At 41.2% G+C, this 18266-nt stretch overlaps 2 protein-coding genes across 9 annotated transcripts in view; one reads left to right on the forward strand and one right to left on the reverse strand.

Moving 5' to 3' along the window:
• Window positions 1-18266, forward strand: part of ST3GAL6 (ST3 beta-galactoside alpha-2,3-sialyltransferase 6) — a 109953-nt gene that overhangs the window by 12108 nt on the left and 79579 nt on the right. For 2 of the 8 annotated variants that reach the window (XM_057502031.1, XM_036916546.2), the window contains exon 1: window positions 15693-15830. The exons of 1 other annotated variant lie outside the window; for it this stretch is intronic. The gene's annotated coding sequence lies outside the window, so the exon portion shown is untranslated. Of the gene's footprint in view, window positions 1-15594; window positions 15831-16102; window positions 16306-18266 lie in introns of those variants that run through there. 5 more of the 8 variants (XM_057502058.1, XM_036916545.2, XM_036916548.2 and 2 more) reach the window with 5 other exon arrangements.
• On the reverse strand, window positions 11018-17663 carry LOC118927888 (putative HTLV-1-related endogenous sequence). The gene is made up of 3 exons (XM_057488565.1): window positions 17627-17663; window positions 15725-16575; window positions 11018-12432 (listed from the first exon to the last, which is right to left on the reverse strand). Exons 1-3 carry the CDS (start codon window positions 17661-17663, stop codon window positions 12373-12375), a joined length of 948 nt encoding a protein of 315 aa, XP_057344548.1. The 3' UTR covers window positions 11018-12372.

An 18266-nucleotide genomic window follows, 5' to 3' on the forward strand; every position in this document is an offset into this window, starting at 1 on the left:
TCTAAACCAGAGGATTCCAAAATGCCTTCCCATCCAGTAGAGTGCTGGTCAAAAACATAGATTTCCAGGCAGTCAGCTTAGAGATCCTGACTGGGTGAAGGTGGAGTGGTGCCCAGTGATCTGTTTTGAATGGACGTCTCTGATGAAGGCAGGATTTCAACCTTCACAGTGTTCTGCACCTTCACATACCCTGCTTGGCAAAGCCCTTGCTTGGCGTATGGTTCTGATGAATCACTGCTTCCTCTGGGTTCTCAGAGCACTGTATTCTCATGGTCAGTACAGCAGAAACCACACTGTGTTAAAATTAGCTGGTTTTATGTCTGTCTCCCAGACTAGCTGGGGAGTTACTCAATGTGTGGGATCCTCTTTCTTTTTGGCTACTCTTCCTGAATTGCTCCTCCCACTGATCTTTTCATAGCTTGGTTCTCCTTATCATTTGGACCTCAACTAAAAGTTTCCTCCACAGAGAACCTTTTCAGGTACCCCCTGCTCTCTGAAAGTTCACATTATGCTACTTTACTTTTATGAAAAGGCAAAAATTGAAAATACCATTCAGGGGTTTGTTTTGCATATGCTCCTAATAGGATCAGCGCATACTCAAAGCGGCACCACCAAGCTGCTTTCTCAGAACTACCTACGTTTGTCATCTCAGTTTCAAGCTGTCATAGCTTTGAAATATGTCTGTGAGCTTCTGTGCTTTATCTCAATTTATTTTATGCATCTGTTAGCAGGGTGTGTCCTAAGTTATCAGAAGAGCCCAAAAGGTTATTTTTTGGGTTTGGGAGCACTAAAAAAAATTTCCGTACAAACTAATGGTAATTGCTTCTTTGCTTTATGCCATTTAGCCTATAAAAGGCATAGGAATGCTCTACTTTTGGATAGCAGGGACAACCTGTATTTCTTAGTATTTATCACAATATCACATGGGTCAGCAAGGCTCCAAATGCCAGAGTATCAAGAATATAGAAAATAAGAAAATAGTTTATGCAGGTCAGTCTTGTAAACTCCATAAGGATGACCTAAGCAGCTGCAGACTTCTAGCAACCATCTCCTTCTAACTGGAAGTGGGCCTGAGAGAAACAGGAACACCTCATCTTTTTCCAACGTCTCAGACTTTGTAATTAAAGTTTGACTTGACATTCTTCCTTAGACAAATTTTCCTGTGCTGTGCAGTGTTTAAAGAAAGGATTCTTTAAATGTAATGTGTCACCCTTTACTGATATTCTTAATAAACTTTGGCAGAGATGCAGTTCAGAATGAAAGTTTTCAGATGTAAATGCAGACATAGGTCCTGTAAAATCTTTAAAGAGAAGTAATGTGAGGAAAGCATGTCACTGTTATCTCTGAGGAGCTGTCCCTTTCCAGACCCTAAAATGGGTCAGCAAACTGTTTCAACTCATGCTGATTCAAAATGAAGATGAGATGGTGAAGGTAGAAGAGGAATGGAGAAGTGAGAAGCTTAAGAAAATTTTAAGGGTGTTGAGGGATATATGGTCCAAAAAGGACATTTAGTAGAAATCAGGGGGACAGTTCTCTCTTCCAGATAAGGGCAGAAAGTTTGTTAAATAATCTTTTGCTGCAGCCTTCATCCATTTGCTCTCACGTTGATGTATTTTCCTGACTTATGGTAGAATTTTTGCAATAGCAGACAAATCAGTTTATCAACATATAGTGAGGTTAGTGCACTACTTAGAAATATTGATATCATAGAATTTTAGAATTGTAGAAATTTTAGGAATCAGAAAATTAACCCTTTACATATGCAGGAATTAATTATGAAAGGTAGTTACATAGTTAATACAGGCAATTTATCCCATTATGGGACACCTGTGGTGTTAAATGTAATAGGCTGGATAAGTACATAGCCCTTTAATGACACAGTTTGATCCAAAAGATAAAATTGACACTAAATAGAGAAAAAAAGGAAGCAAAAATGTATCTAACAGAATATCCCACCTGAAAATTAGGTCAGCAATCTTCATTTATAATTAGTTCTCAAAGTCAGCATTTTGATGAGACCATATGGAGTCCATGTTTATTTTCTGATGAGAGCCTCAGCTGATGACGTTCTATGCTGTTAGTTGTATATGTAGGATGCTTTTGGGGCTATAAAGGAAAAATGTGACTGATTTCAATATTGAGTATATTTGAATATATTACACTTTGATATAATAAATGACATACTTTATGATGAATCCAGGGTTGGATAATTTAGCAGCTCATCCACATGATGAAGGATTCAGACCCTTTCTGTCTTCTTGCTCTGACTTCCTTCTAGGTTGACTTTGTCCTCACACGAGTCTTCTGCCATTTCAGGATGGATGCCACATCTCTAGACATGCTGGAAGGTGGAGAGAGACAGTGTGCTCACTTTCCTCATTTCTCTTTTGAAGAGCTAAAGGACAGCTACTCCAAAGGTCATCCTCTCCCATCTCACTGAGGACAACTCATTCCTCACCTAGTTAACGACAAAGGCAGTGGTTACCATGGCTGGCTCACACCCATCCTGATTTACACCCCTGGGGCTGGGGGTAAGCCCGGCCTTCCTTACAGTTTATGGTCCACTGATTCCTGGAAATACTTGGGTTTCTATTGACAAGAATAGACCGCAAAAAAGGGTGTAAGACCGACTGCCTCATAAAGAAGGCTGGGTTTTTTAACAGTCAGTGGTATACAAAGAAGGGTTTATATCATCCTCAAAAAAAAAAAAAAAACCAGGGAAATTTATTATTCACAGGTTCTTTCAAATACTGAGACAGATGTTGTTTTGTCATTTTGACTTCGGTTTGGATGTTTTTCTGGATAAAGTAAAAGAAGTCTAATTTCATTTTATTGCGTCCACTGCACAAACATGGTGTTTAAATACAGCTCTCTCGTGACTCCTAAGCCTCTTCCTCCCCCAGGTAAATTGCCCCAGTCTTCTCAGATCATTCCCCATGGTGTCCAAAGCCTTTACTCTGCCTTTTCACTTCTCAACTAACTACAAGAGACTCCACTTCAGACCTCCCTCTGGAAAGCCTTTTCAAATTCCCCGTGGCCGTCGTGTGCTGCACCTTGTGGGCAGCCTCTCATGCTCCTCCTCCTGCCAATTTACTGAACTCTGTGTGCCAGTGGGTGCCAAGGGCATGTCAAGAGTCTCACTGAACCTTTGCAAGAACCCTGTAGGACAGTTGTAATTTTATTTCAATTTCATAAGTGACAAAATTGAGGCACAGAGAGATTAAGTAATCTTCTTAGGCTACACAGTGGTGAGGCCAGGATTCCAAACCAGATGATTAGACTCCAGAGTCCTGGCTCATAAGCACTTCATTCTACAGCCTTGTATGCTCTCGTCAGTACCCGCAGGAATCTCCTTGCCCAGTGCCTGGCACATAGCGAACACTTCACAAGTGTTTGCTGAGTGACTGAATGGGGTGTGGTGTGACCCCAGTATAACCCCATTTGTTCATTTCCTCCTGAAAATGGGATGTCCAGTATTGAAAACACTATTCAAATGTTTTTTGACCAGAAAAAAACAAATGGTATATATGAGAAGCCAAATAACGTCCCTCTATCCCTGCAAAGATGTTCACATCCTAATCCCCAGAAATTGCGAATATGTTACCTTACATTGCAGAAGAAATTCTGCTATGATTAAGTAAAGGATCTTGAGATGAGGAGATTACACTGGATTATCCACGTGGTCCCAGTGTAATCACAAGGTCCTTATAAGAGGGAGGCAGAAGGGTCAGAGTCAGAAAAGGACAGGGGTTGAGAAAAGCAGGAGTCACAGTCAGAGACAGAGATCTGAAGAGCTGGCCTTGAAGACGGAGGAAGGACCATAAACCGAGTGTGTGGCCTCTGGAAGCTGGAAAAGGCAAAGAAACAAATGCTGCCCATGGGCCCTGAGAAGGAACACAGCCATGCCCACCTCTTGATTTATTTAGGACTTCTGACTTCCAGAACTGTAAGAAAATTAATTTGCATTGTTTTAGGTAAATAAAGTATACTTTGCTGTAACAAAGTTTAGCAGCAAGAGGAAATTAATACAGCATAGATATTTTTCTTGGCTTGATTATTACCTTTCTATCAATAACTCAGCCTGTCACTGTAGTCCTCTTGATCAGGCACATTGAGTTTTCAGACTGCAGATAGATTAGTCTAAAACTATAGATTCTCTCCATTTTCATTTTAGTTTTCTTCCTTAAAATCTCTTAGTTGGTGTTTTTGCCTTCATGGTGCCCAGCCCTCTCAGCCTGTCACCACCATCTTAATACCTATTAATTGCTCTTCTTGATGTTGCCTTAGACATTCATCTCCAAAGAGCCTATTCACAAAAAAATTGCAAACTCCCCCACATCCTTGAGGCTGCCTTCTTATCATAAAGGCTAACATACTACTTGTTTGGATGTAATCAGAATTTTCTGTTAATCTAAATTTCTAAAATATGTATGTATGGGAGAGGAAAAGAAGAGTTATTTTAAGTCAAATCAAAAAGCACCTCAGCTTCAAAGTATTTTGAATCCTAACAGTCAGTAATAGAAGGAGTTTCTGACTTCAAGTGAATAGATCATTGCATTTGGGATATGAAATGTTTATTATTTTATGTAGATTTGCCCACCTACTTTAACTTGCATTTCATAAATAACTTATGTCTTGTTATTCCTCCTGTGCAACAGGTATTATCTGTCTCACAGTACTTTAAGCATAATTTTAACTTGGGAAGTTGGTATATTTAATCCTCTAAATCATACTTCGTAAATCATGGTCCCTGGACCTGCAGTGTGAGCAACTTCTGGGAGTCTGTTAGGAATAAAAATCCTCCGGCCTCACCCTTTCCCTACAGAACCAGAGACTGGGGTAGAGCCCAGTGACCTGCATTAGGAGCTAAACTGGGTGTCCAGGGTCAGAGTGTGAGACCTCTACAGACCTTTTTGGAGAAGTCATTCCCATCTCAGTAGCTAAGAATACTTGGGTAGAAAATTTTTTCTGGCAAATTTTGAGTACATGCATGCTTTGTTTTAAGCAAATAAAAGATAACACTATTTAAAGGAAAATCCTTAAGAAACAAAATAAACAGGGAAGATTATTTTCTGCATAAAGCAAATCATAACTGTCATCTTCCCAGATGCCCCCAGGAAGTTTTTCCCTCTAGTTTCTACTATACTCTGTTTATGTCTACATAAATACCCAGATTAATAGCATTTACCTACGTGTCTGCTGGTCTGGAAATATCATAAAGGAGGGAAATCTCTTTGTACACCACTCTTTTCTCTGAACCTAGCCAATGCATGACACATACAGAATCTCAGTAAGTACTTCTAGTCTGAATGCCTGTTTCCCTCATATCACTTCTCAAAGCAGGAACTCCAATGTCCAGAATTTTGTCTGATGCCCTGGATACCACTGTGCTGCAGGTACAGTAGGCTCTAATTAAACATATAAATGAATAAATCAATAGTCATGATGAACATATCAAATTCCAATCCCACTATTAACATAATCAATTCACATTTGGATATACTATAAAGTTTTGCTGGAAATACGTACACATGGGTTGGCATCAAAGGAATTTCTGTTGCACCAAGAGTTTGGTATTTGACATTAGAGCATTTAGACTGCATGAGCCACACACTTCTGTCGAGAGGGAGAAAAGCCAACTAGCAAAAAATGGGAAATTATTTCAGAAATAAACCTGAATTTTGACCAGAATCCATTTTATTATATCTGAACCAAAACACACAGTTTAAAATGACTAATCATATTACATGTTTACATTATAAAATATTAAGAAATGATGATAACTATAGGGTTCCAAGAGCAATACAGTGATGATTTCATATTAAATCTGTCACTGTGAGTTTGCAGGCAGTTGTTTTCTAAGTATATTTCTCATGAACTAAGTGACACTCATACCCAGTCTTTTATATTCATGGTTGATTTCATTAAAGGATCCCAGCCTTTGGTTTTCTAACTGGGTATACTGACAATTCCATCAATTTCACTGACGGCAATTTTGTTTCTTGTTTGGCTTTGAGAGATAGAGCAGTGGATTACAAGAGAATACTGAAGAGAAGTCTCTCCAACAAAGACAAGCTTATTTAAATTTGTCTGACCATTAAGCAAAGTTAAACACTGTTTCCTTATTTTTGTTTTTGTCTTATCTTTAGTATGCTAATATGTGTTGTGTGGTTTGGAGGTGGGGTTAGAATTCAATCTTATTTGTCTAGGAATCCTTTGCTCTTGGAACTCAGATTAGCATCTCCCAAGTGCACATAGTTTGGGAACGCTACTCAATTTAAAAGCAAGTATTTAGTCCATTGTGAAATAACATTCATAAAGAAAGGAACTAGGGAGGCCCTTAGGACACTGCATCATCTGTTTTTACATGTTTTTACATCCATTCCTGGGTGAATTTTTATTTTTAAGGAAAGTGAGAAGAGCATAATTTCAATAGGGAGTAGTGGGGGAAGGGGGAAAGAAATGTTAGTGTGATTGAAAATTGTAGGTTTAGTTTGAAAAATTTTTAAAAGAAAAAGACATAATTGGATTGCTGTTTTATCAAAATATGGAAACTTGGGAATTAAATTATATCTGTTCTCTTCAGTTAAATTTGTTTCTGTGTATGTCAGTCAGTTAAGGAATTTCCAAACAAAAGCACTAGATCGCTCTCCCTCTGCCAAATGAATATATGTGCCAGGGCTTTGGCCCTATGTACACAGGTTTGCATCTGGTTTTATTCCTGTTTTTGTTTTCTTCATACCATCTCAATAATATTTAAGTCCCAGGTTGTTACTATTAAATGTGATAATAAATGCAAAGCCCTTTCTTAGTGCTCTACAAATGTTACTTTCTGCTTCACCTGACTTCTCTGTCTAGGGCTTTTATTAAATTGGGGCTGCCAACGTCCACCTTGTGTTTTCAGATGACTGTTAATAAGAATTTGTCTTAACCTCTCTATGTTCCTCTGTGTACCTCTGCTGTGAATATTTATCCCTCCTCCATGTCAATAAGGTAACCAAGCTTTGATGTTCTATTGGCTCATGACTTTTCTGTTACAGAGTAAAAAAATACAAGTTACCAGATCCCTAGAAGACAATTCAACTTGTCCTACTTTTGTTTTCAGAAGCCTAAACTGATGGAGGCAGAGAAGGTGGAGTCCACTGTTTTGCTCTTGTGGGGTGGGAGCTTGAGGTAGGCCTGGTGTTTCAGAGAGAAAGGGGAAAGAGGTCTAAGTGGTGTTTGTCCAAGACTGGGAAGTAAAAGAGTGAATGGTGGGTCCCTAGGATATTAGCACACAGAGAGTGGCTCTAGGTGATGGGCCTTTGGTGCGCTGAGTCAAGGAATCTCAGTGTGGGGCGGGTACAATGCACACTGTGAGAGGGAGGCACAGGTGGAGTGGAGACAAAGGGCTCGGCAAGGTGACATTTGATGAGTCTCGCAGGATGCTATTAATTATTAGAATATAAGCTCCAGGAAAGTGAGGACTTTTGTCTGTTTCCCTAGGATATTCATAGTACTTAGAACAGTGTCTGGCATACAGCAAGTACTTAATAAATACGTATGTATTGACTGGATGTGGAATGTGTTAATGACATGAAGGACGGCAGTTCAGGTGAGATGGGGAAGAATTAGGAGAGGTCAAGGATGACTCTAAGGTTTCAAAAGTGAGAAGGTGGGAGAAAAGCATTATGGGTAACAAAGATGAGTAAGTTAAGAGAAAAGGCTGGTTGAGGCGAACACTAAACATTTGATTTTGGATTTGTTGACTCTGTTTTTTTGTAAAGTACTTTGCATACAGTCAGTGCTGATAAATACGTGTTGAACTGAATGCTCTGCAAGCAGTTGGAGACACAAGACTGAGAGTTAAGAAAGCAGTCAGAGCTAGAAATGGAAGACTCCTAAGCCCCTCTACGGAAGTGGTAAGTGAATCCCTAAGAGAGCTGATACAGAAGTGGGGGGCTGAGGGGGCATGAATTGGAAGGTATATGCACACTTTCTGAAGCAATATACAAATGAATTTATGAATCATCCTGGAGTTCAATTTAGGCAAAATTTAGGGACAACTTCCAAATATTTAGTATTGGAATTTCATTTGTTTTCTAGTCTGTGGATTAGAATTTTCTCTCAGAGGCTCTCAGTGGCAAGATTCTTAGCTAAAAGGACCCAGAAAGAATGGTATTTGGCTTTTTAACCTGTAGCAATAAAACTTTTTTCAGTTATACAAAATTTTGTGGATCCAAAGTCTAAAACCTATTTAGCTTGGTTTAAATGCATTAATTTATCATCTGATAAGCACAGAAGCATATCATTTAATCCTGCCTACTCCCTACTCTCCCTCTAATTAAAAACAAAATTATATGTGATTCTTTTTAGTCCCTTGAGCAGGGATTCAGAAACCCTCAGCCTTGTGAAAAAATACTAAAATGATGATGAAGATTAAAGTTCCCAGTATTTGCCACTTTTGAAGCACAGCAGATAGCTGCCTAGATGGCCAGTATATTACCATGTGGTTAATATACTTGTAATAAGTCATGGGTGGGATTTGGAAAACCTGCTGCCAATATGGCTGAGTGCAAAACTAAATTAAAAAGCTTACAAGAAGATTCGTAGAAACAAAAGTTAAAGGAAAATGGATTACAAGTTTAAATCACTGGGAAACAATTGTCAATTTTAATCCTTCATTTTACTTCTACTTCAGATGTTCCTAAGTGGTTCCTGAATTGGTACCTCCTTATTATTGATACTGGTTCTCTTGTATCTACAGTATCTGTAGTGTAATAAACTATTCCTATTGGGAAATAGAAATGACGAATTGAGGTACTGGATCTGTGTGCTCCTGGGAAGCTGCTGAGCATGTTTTCTCTGGGATGACTCTGAAGCCATTATAGTTGCTGTTTCTGCCACTACTATGACCTTAAACACTGATCTATCACCAAAGCGAGTTCAGGTGTGAAAGAGAGCACAGTAGGAGGAATGAGGACCAGGGCCCTGAAGAAAGGTTCCCGTAATCTAAACTCTATTTATCCCTGGAGGAAGCATTCTGGTCTGGGGAACAGTAACTGGATCAAGAGGAACTGGAAATGCCTGCCATTCCTTTTCAGTTGACATCTTGATACCCATGCACAAAAGGCTAATTAAGGCTTCACAGGATTCCCATTCAATTAGTTGTGATTGTAAGTGTTTTCCGGGGATGTCACACTGTAGCATAATGTCATTAATTTTCTCACATCCCTCTTCTCCTCAATAGAAAGGCACTATGTCATGGGTGTGAAAAGAGGGTGTTGGAGTTTAATCTGGTTTTAAATCCTAGGCTTAACACTTATTAGTTCTGGGCCCTTAGACAAAGTATATAATATCTCTGAGTCTTCAATTCCTTATCTGGATTAAAATGGGAGTAATACTATTTAGCTCCCAGGGTTGCTGTGTGTAATAAACAATCTATACAATCAACTAGCATCTGGCAGGAGTACAATGACTATGAATTCACATTGGAGTGCATCCTGTGGCCTCCACCCTGCCCTTCTTTTCCCCCTGCCCTCCAGGTGGCCTTCTGTTTATCTTCATTCAGGTATAATGGCAGAAAGCTGGGAGAGGCTCCGAGGTGTACATAGGCAGGGGTTTCTGGTGGGCTCTCCAGAATCATCTCTGTATCCCACAGTGCCTCTTCCCTTGACAAGTCACTCTCTTGTAAGTATTCTTTGGTGATGTGAGAATTCCCTTCAAGTTTGGGAGTAGATGAGTGCCTTCAATTTTGAGGTTGTGAATAACAGAAACCGAAAACACTGTCACTATCAATATTCTGATGAGAATGGTGCACAATCACCTCTTTACCACAAAATTTTACTTTTCATAAAAACCACTGACCTTTCCCCACTCCCCAACAAGTAAAGCTCAGTCTGGTTTGTCTCTAAGCAATTGCATGGACAAATTGCTAAAACATGAAATGTTTTGAAAATTCTTTTTTTAGTTACAAATAAATAGGTGCTTAGTTACAAATAAATAGGTCTGAACCAAACATTCAGAAATACACAATTTAGAAAGGAAAGTAGCCCCACAGATGCATCCTTGAGACAGAGCTAATGTTCACAGCTTGTGTGTATTCCTTCAGATACTTTGTACACTAATGTAAAACCACATTATATTACTTCTATTGTTAAAAAAAAATTAACAATAACAGGATCCAACTAGGCAGCCTGTTTGTAACTTGCTATTTAAATTTAATAGTATCTTGGACATTATTTCAAGTCATTAGATCTAACACTAGATCATGGTTTTAGTGGTTACACAGAATTCTGCTGCCTATGGGTACCCTATTAATTCCAACCCCTTACTAATAACTACTGAAGCTATTTCAGTGTCTCTCCATCATAAACAATACCTAAATGACAATTCCCCTGCACAACTTTGTATCAATCTGCAAGGATATCTGTAACAAGTTTCTGTCAGTGGAATTTCCATATCAAAGTATATAAATGTTTAAAATTATACTTGTTCTGCTAAAATTTTTCCTCCAAAAAGTCCTCATCAGTGGTACTCCCATCAAATGCCCAGGAAAGTACCTACATCTCCACACTGAGTTTCAGTAACCATAATTTTTACCAATCAGTGCGAATTATACATAATGAAACTTGATTAATAAAGTTGAGACTCTTTTCAAACTCACTGGAATGTAACCTCATGGGGGTAGGAAGTATTGTCTGTTTCCTTCATTGCTACATATGTGCTTAGAACAGTGCCTGGCACTTAGTAGGCATGCACACTTATTTAATTAAGCAACGTTCTTTTTATTTTTCTCTTCAGAGAGCGGCTTGTCCATTTAATTTGCCTGCTTTTCTTTTAAATTGCTGGGTTTTTTTTCCTAAGAGCTCTTGTTATAGTAAGAAAATTAACCATTTGTCATGTGTTGAAAATATATTTTTCCAGCTTCTCTATTTGTTGGTGTGTTTTACCATTGACAAAGTCTACATTTTTATGAAGTCAAATTATAATTTTTTTCTTCAAGCTTCTTCAGGCATAGTTTTTTTCCCCACTGCAAAATAAAATGGAGATTTATATAGGTTTTCTTGTTCTTCCAATGTGGCCCTAAGGGTTTTGTTTTGTCTTGTTTTTACCTGATATTTCTTTATTGATCTCTATTGATTGGGGGGAAAATGCATTGTATTGGATAAAGAGCACACAGGTACGGAATTGCCAAGTTAGCTCAAATTTGTGCCTAAACCCTGATGTGCTTTCATTTAGATTTTTTTACTCTTTTCCCAAATACATAAAAATACATTTGTTAAAAAAAAAATCTTTGCATCTTTTAAAAAAAAATCACAAAAGTTATTAATGTACATGATAAAAAGTTCAAGTTATCAAGATTTAGAATAAAAAACATAAATCCTCCCTTACTTTGTCTCTCTGCTCTTGTAATTCCACTCTCTAGGAGAATTCTCTAACCCTTTAGTGTATAGCCTACAGGAGCTTGTCCTATGTATTCACAAATACGTATACACATATCAATAATTCTTTATTTTTCCACTTGATATAAATGAATCACACAGTATATGTTTTTTGAACGTAAAACTTCTAAAGACCGTATACTGTAGCTGTCATCACACTTGTGTGTGTAAATATGATAGTTTTGCAGTAGCTGCCTTCATTAGTAGGCTATACCATAATTTAATCAGTCACTCTACTACTAGGCACTGTTTTCCTGCTTTTAAAGATTACAAGAAATGCCACTGTGACCATCCTTATATATATTTTCATGTTTATGTGAGATTGTTTCTCTAGGATGAAGCCTTAAAACATGGAATTGCTGGTTTGGAAGATAAATGCATTCATAGTAGGCTGAAATTTGGGAAACATACAGAAGCCTTTGTACCATTCACAGATCAATGTAATGACTTCACCTTGCACTCTGCTTTAGGAAAGCTGTGGAAAAGTTTTGTTTTTTTTTAAATTTCTGACCATGAAAATATAAAGGAGGGAATTTGCCTTGCAATTCCACTTTTACGGATCCATCCTGTAAAAACACTCCCATGAGTGAAATAATCTAAGTTCAGCTCTGTAAACCAGCTAACATGAGAAACAAAGGTGTTAGCAGTCATGGGACTCGAGTAGAACTTATGAGAACATTTCCACAGACAAATGGGGAGAATGGGACATCTCTCTTCTCTCCTGGGAGGTGGTCCATCATCTGTAACAGTCATCCAGGCTTCTAACACTTCTCAAGAGTAATAAGAGCTCTGAGCAAGTTGCTCCAAGATGCAGCAGTTTGCACACTGCCCGCCTACAACTCCATGAGAAAGAAGCCCTACCATTCGGGGCTCTGAGCAGGGAGCAGCTCAGCAACCAGAAAGGCTGCTCTTTGATTGATCAGAATAACTAGGAGTCAGCTAAGACATCTCATGTCTTTTCAGTCCATGTCTTCTTTGCTGCTTGCTTGGCTTGAGGCCAAACTGTCTTCTAAGGAGGAAAGTGGAGGAACTTTAATTAGGGTTTTGAAATTCAAATCTACAACCTTGTAAATTTGAGAGCAATCACCAAATTGCCCTCTAAACTGGAGGAGCCCCTTAACACTTCCCTTGAATGGTTTCCCTGACACCTTTGACAAAATTTGTTAATTTCATTAATCTTTTTAGTTTTTGCCAAACTGATTTCTCATTTTTGTTGACATGCTCTTCACCAGTGTTCTTAAAAAAAGATACTAAAATATTTGCACGTTTGAGGACTTTATGTATTTCTTTTGTGAATTGCCTGTTTATGGCCTGTTTTTCTTCTTACTATCTACAGGAATTCTTTATATATTTTGGATATTAACCCTTTTAAATAATACACTGCAATCATTTTGTCAACTGATTGTCTTTATGGCTTTCACCGCGCAAAGGTTTTACATGTTCATGTGCTGAGAACATGCTAAAGTTCCACTCTCCCACCTACTCTCACCCTCCAGCTTTGTGAAAAGAGAGTAAATGTAATCCCTAAGACTGGACTACTAAGACCTCTGAAACCTTGACGGGACTAGTAGAATAAGGAAACACTATTGTTTATGAAGTTGCAAATAATAAAACACAATAAATAATAAATCTTTCTGATAGACTTGAATTCCTTTTTCATGTACTCACAAAAAGGGGGAAGTTGAGACAATGGTTATTTACGTATGGAAATATATAGCTGAGACCCTGCTCTGAAATGGAGTTGGAGAGGTTACTGCTCTTCTTGAAAAAGCAAACTGCCTTTTGCTAAAGTAATAGTTGTTCCACACTGCAGGCAGTCAGAGCTCTAAGTTAGGATTTAGACTGTTTATTCAGTGTGGCTATTCTTTTTGAGATGCATATGTTCTTTAAATAATTGCTTACAGGAGATAAAAACCCCAAGACAGCTAGACAACATCAGGGCTGGCTGGATCTTCACCTGGAGTTGGAGAAGGGGCTGTATGTGTAAAGGAATAGCTTGGTCAAGCTCAGTCTTGAGCCAGATATTGTTTGAAACTGGACAACCAACCCAAGCCTTGACAAATGTTAAGAAACTTCTTTTTATCATTAACTTATAAGGGGCTATTATAAGAAAGTGACCTCGTCACTTTATGGGTATCTCCAGTCCTGGGCTACACCTACTATGATCTGATGTGACTGTCCTGCTGAGAGCACACCCCGATGCTCTATGTGAAGTAGACTATCCTATATCAATCACACCAAGAAAGGCTGTTCTTGGAACAGGAAATGAGATTTTAGAAGGCAGGCTCTACTAGGGGTGAGGAAGAAATACCACTTCCTTTAATTTTAGATAGTGAATCTCTAGGTGCTAAATGGAAACCCAGGGTAGTGTAGGGAGCCTGGCTTTATCTGTTTTGGGGCACACAGACCACATTCCATGAAACAATGTCGCTTTAATGCAGAGATTGCACTATCCATAATAATAATAACTTCAAAAAAAGCTAGCAAATAGAGCCAGCCCTGTATGTACACTGCCTAAATATTATGATTTTAGGGGCCTTTAAAACCCCCTGAATGTTTCAAGAGCTCTCTCCTATTTTCTAGCTCTACTTCTCCCACCTTATTAGAATATATCTATACAAAGGCTAAGTTAAATATATTTATATTGTGAAAGCATTTTCCCCATAAATTACCAAAAATATTATCCCAGAGGGCTGAAAACCTGTAATCCCAACAGCCTGCTTCATTCTTTATCACCTTCCACAGGAGTTCAAAACTACTACACAGATGCAGTGATATGCCTATATAATAATGTATCCTGAATTAAAAAAAAATTGTTACACAGGCCAAAAGCCCCTGCCCCATATAGTTACATGGTGGCCTGATGTACTAGAAAGACAACTGATTTGGGTAGCAGGCACTTGCATTTGAATCACAGCTCCAATATACGCAGTACAGCCTTGAACGCATTACTTAAACTTCTGACTCTATTTCCCGGATGAGATGACTGGGGCTTGCAGGATGGATGGGAAGAACAGATATGATGCACTGAGGGCAGCTGACTCATGGTGGGCAGTGCCTGGTAGTTACTATTCTTACGTCCTGAATTGATGGTTTTTGTGACAGGCACTGTGCTAAGAATTCTTTATGTAATCATCCTAACAACCCCTGAAGTTGAAGTATCTCACTCTACAGGTGACAAAAAAGAGGTACACTAGCACAAGATCACACAACAGGCCAGTGCAGGAGGTGGAATTTGAGCCAGGTCAGGGGGAACAGTGTTTCTTGGCCAGTACCCACTACAGAGAAGCACAAAGGTCACAGAAGCCCAGCAAATGGCCTCTCCCCTTACTTAGCACATGACTCTGCAGATCTAAAAAAACCCCAGGCCAGAGGGGCTGAGGTATAACTCTGGTTTAATTCTGAAGATCATGAACAAGAGAAGGATAATAAGAAACTCAGGAGAAACTAAAAGAGTAAAGTGACCTCAAGGAAAACTGGCCCAGAGAGCCAAGCTCCCTGAATATCTTTCACTACTCTGATGTCTCAGAAGCCATCTTTAAAATCACGAAAACTGTGTGGGTTACTTCAAAGGCAATTTGTAGAAAAGGAAGGGGGTAGGAATTACCAGAACCCCCTCTGGTTTTGGACTAGTAAAACTGGGACAATAACAAGTGCTGCATCCTACTGCTGTTGTGAAAATCCACACAAATACCAGAAGGCCAATCACAAATGAAGGACTTTGTTTCAGTACGTTAAGTACATTGCTTTCTTTGAATTACACCCAAGTCTGTGGCTCTTCTCTCTGGTCATTTGATGGCATGTGAGTATGACACTCGGTGCCCAAAGGCTGGAGCTATTAATCGGGCATTGTTAGACAATGAATTATTTCACAAACATTGACATTTAAAATGTATGCAAAGCCATCCAAGTATAAGGACATTATTAATATACGCTTTTCTCAAGGGAGAGCTACTTTAACAAAAGAAACAAAAATGCACGTCTCATTCTTTGTTCTTCTCCCTAAAGTAACATCTCCTCCAAAAGATATAAAGCACCAACACATTTGTTCTTGAAGGACAGAGTCCAGGAATTCTGGAGCTGTCTGAACACCCCTCCCTTTCTGCCAGGGACCTACTGCCTGCAGCGCCTTGTGTCACAGAAATCCCCGGTGTGCCAAGCAAACGTGTTTACTTCTGCCGCCGGCCAGCCCAGCGGGGAAGGGGAGTACAGGCCGCCCCTCACTTTTGCCCCTGCCGCTTTCCAAACAAACCAGGGCGGGATGGGAGTGTCTTCTTGGCCGTGGAACCTGATCCTCCTACCTTGTCCTGAAGCCGCCCGCCGCTTCCCCGGCCCTCCCTTCGCGGTGATTTTCCTGTCCGGGACGCCCGGTAAGGGCGCGCGGCTCCTGTCCGCCCGGCCCGAAAGGTAGGGGCTCGCCTGCGCTCCTGCCTCGCCGCCCCGGGGACGGAGGCCCCAGTCTCCCGCCGCATTGCACCTTCCTCGGCGACCTTGGGGGCGGCCGCGGCCCCCGCGCATCTGGCGCCCGCCACCGAGCAGGAGGAGCTTCCTGCGGCTCGGAAGGCGCTCGGCGCAGTCGCCGGGGATCCGGGCGCGGGCGTGGAGGACAGCGCACGGGCCCGCGGGCGCCTGGACTCCGGGCGGCGCTGCGCCCTCCCCTGCTCGCCCTCCAGGTCCAGGGACACGGACTCGTGCCCGCGCCGCCCCCAACCCGCGCCACCTTCCTCCGGTTTCCGCCGGCCGCGGGCTTCGGCGGCTCGATGCTGCCGGCGCCGCGGAGAGGCTGCAGCCGGCTGGAGAGAGCGGCGGAGCCCGGCGCGCCTCGGCGGTCCCTGCGCCCGGGCCTCGGCGGGTAACTCCCTGGCCGGCCCCTCACTGCGGGGTGAGGGAGGGTGGCGGCGCGGGGAGCCTCGGAGGCTGAGGGTCGCGGGTGGAGTGGGCGCGTCCGGTGACCGCCCCTCCGCGCACCTTCCAACCCGGCGGCGCCGCGGGCAGTGGAGCCGCGGGGCGCTCGACCCCTGCGCCCTTCGGTGAGGGCGGAGGGGCGCCGGGGGCCGGAGGACCGCGCCCCGGGACCCGCTATTTAACGGCAGGGAGCGCGGGCGCTCGAGAGGCCGACAGGGGCTTCGGGCTCCTCGTTCACTATCCTTTTCTTATTAAAGGGTCTGGAAAGTTCTCGTCTTTTACCTTGGAAGAATTTCCGAGATACCTTCTACTCGCCACACAAGCAGCAGCCTAACAAAACAGGCGCAGAGGCAGTTTGGGGGAAAGGGCGGTGGTAAGAAAATTGCAGTGTTTCGGCTGCCGTTAGTTTTTCAAGATAAGGAGAAAGAAACTTGTCATTTTGAGGCCGCCTGTTCTAGAGTTCCCAGGCGGTCTCAGCCCCCTTTCTTCTGTGTTGTTATTTTGGCTTAAAAGAGTATCTATAAAAAGCGATGAACAGAAACTAAAAACAAATCCCCAGTACCTTCTTTTAGGATCTTCGGTAGAATGTTGGAGGGTGGGGGAGTGCTTGCTGTTCAAAGGCGATATTTAAAAACAGTGTGCGGGAGGGGATGAGAAAAACATCGTGAGTGCCAGCATATCAGAAACCACACAAGCTTCAGATTCTAAACTCAAAAAAGGCACTTGTTCTTTAAGAGGAACGCCGCCCGGTAGCAGTTTGATTAGGTCGTCGGTGAGGGAAACTGCAGGTCTCCGGATGCTCCGTGCTCTCTGTGCCCTTTTGCCCCGTGTGCACACCCATCTTCAGTCTCTGATGGCCGCCTTTACCGCGCTAGCCTGGATACTTAACTTTCCTGTCTTCAGACTTCTTCTCCCAGTTGAGGACCACGAAACTAACTTTTTATTTACATGGAGATGTTAATTATTTGGGAAGATCTGGTCAGCCTGCCAGGTTGTCTTCTGTTTGAAAGCATGCTGATTTACCACTTGTAAATTAATTTGTGTTGCTTCCTTTTCCTGTCACCTAGGACTGCTTTTCATACCAAGATCTGCAAAAGAGACACTAGTCTTTTATCTAGTTTGTTGTCTCTGAATCAGGCTGATTGCATCAGAGACACTTCATAGATAATGGCAACTTTGGTTTATAAGGAGAGAACATTTCTAGAAACTGTATTATCCTGACCTGGCTTCATAAGCTGTCCTTAATCGTTCAAGTGGAGGGGGAGAGAAGGTCTTCATTCACTGAGGGATGGGCTTACCTTGAGCAAAATGTTTACCATAGTCCCTGGATATCATAGTCCCAGATTGTACTATGTCTCTTTGTAATGGTGCAATAGAATGAGACCACTATTTTAACTATGTTTCAATACATTTGTTGGAAATACTCAACTTGTTATGTCCCAAATCAACAAAAACCTTTGAGGTTCAGAAAGGAATAGACATTTTGGCAGAAGAATGCTAGTAAGAGGCACACCATTAAAAAGCATCAGTCTATTGTGAAAATTACAATTCTCAAGTTTTCTCATTCCAGTACTTAGTGGCAGCCCTTTCTTCTGTTAGAGGTTGTTTCTACATTCCACATCACGTGGAATATTTATGGGAAAGAAGTGAAATAATGCCATGTTTCCCATAGCTCTCTGATAAGCATCATCTGTTAACCATGCAGATTAACACTTGGCTTCTGTGGAAATGACAGTTCCTTCCAGGATTGGGGACCAGAGATCCGTTTCACCTACGCTCTAGGCTGTGCTTATCAAGGAGGTGAAAGCATGGCACTCATGTGGCACTCTGTGATCCCTGAGGTGTTTGTATATGCTGTTTTATTAAATCTTCCCAACAACCCCATGAGACAGGAATGTTTAGGCTCATTTTATAGTTAAAAAATCCAAGCCTGCCCTA

Source organism: Manis pentadactyla, chromosome 1 (assembly GCF_030020395.1).
Source record: "Manis pentadactyla isolate mManPen7 chromosome 1, mManPen7.hap1, whole genome shotgun sequence".
Taxonomy (NCBI): Eukaryota; Metazoa; Chordata; class Mammalia; order Pholidota; family Manidae; genus Manis; species Manis pentadactyla.

Excerpts from the sequence above, each read along its gene's own strand:
- LOC118927888 (XM_057488565.1), bottom strand. The coding sequence starts at position 17,663 with ATGATATCCAGGGACTATGGTAAACATTTTGCTCAAG. Across the intron at positions 16,576-17,626 it reads TGGTAAACATTTTGCTCAAG|AAAAGGATAGTGAACGAGGA; the intron begins GTAAGCCCATCC and ends CCCTTTAATAAG. Across the intron at positions 12,433-15,724 it reads GCGGGCGGCTTCAGGACAAG|AAGACAGTTTGGCCTCAAGC; the intron begins GTAGGAGGATCA and ends TTTCCTCCTTAG.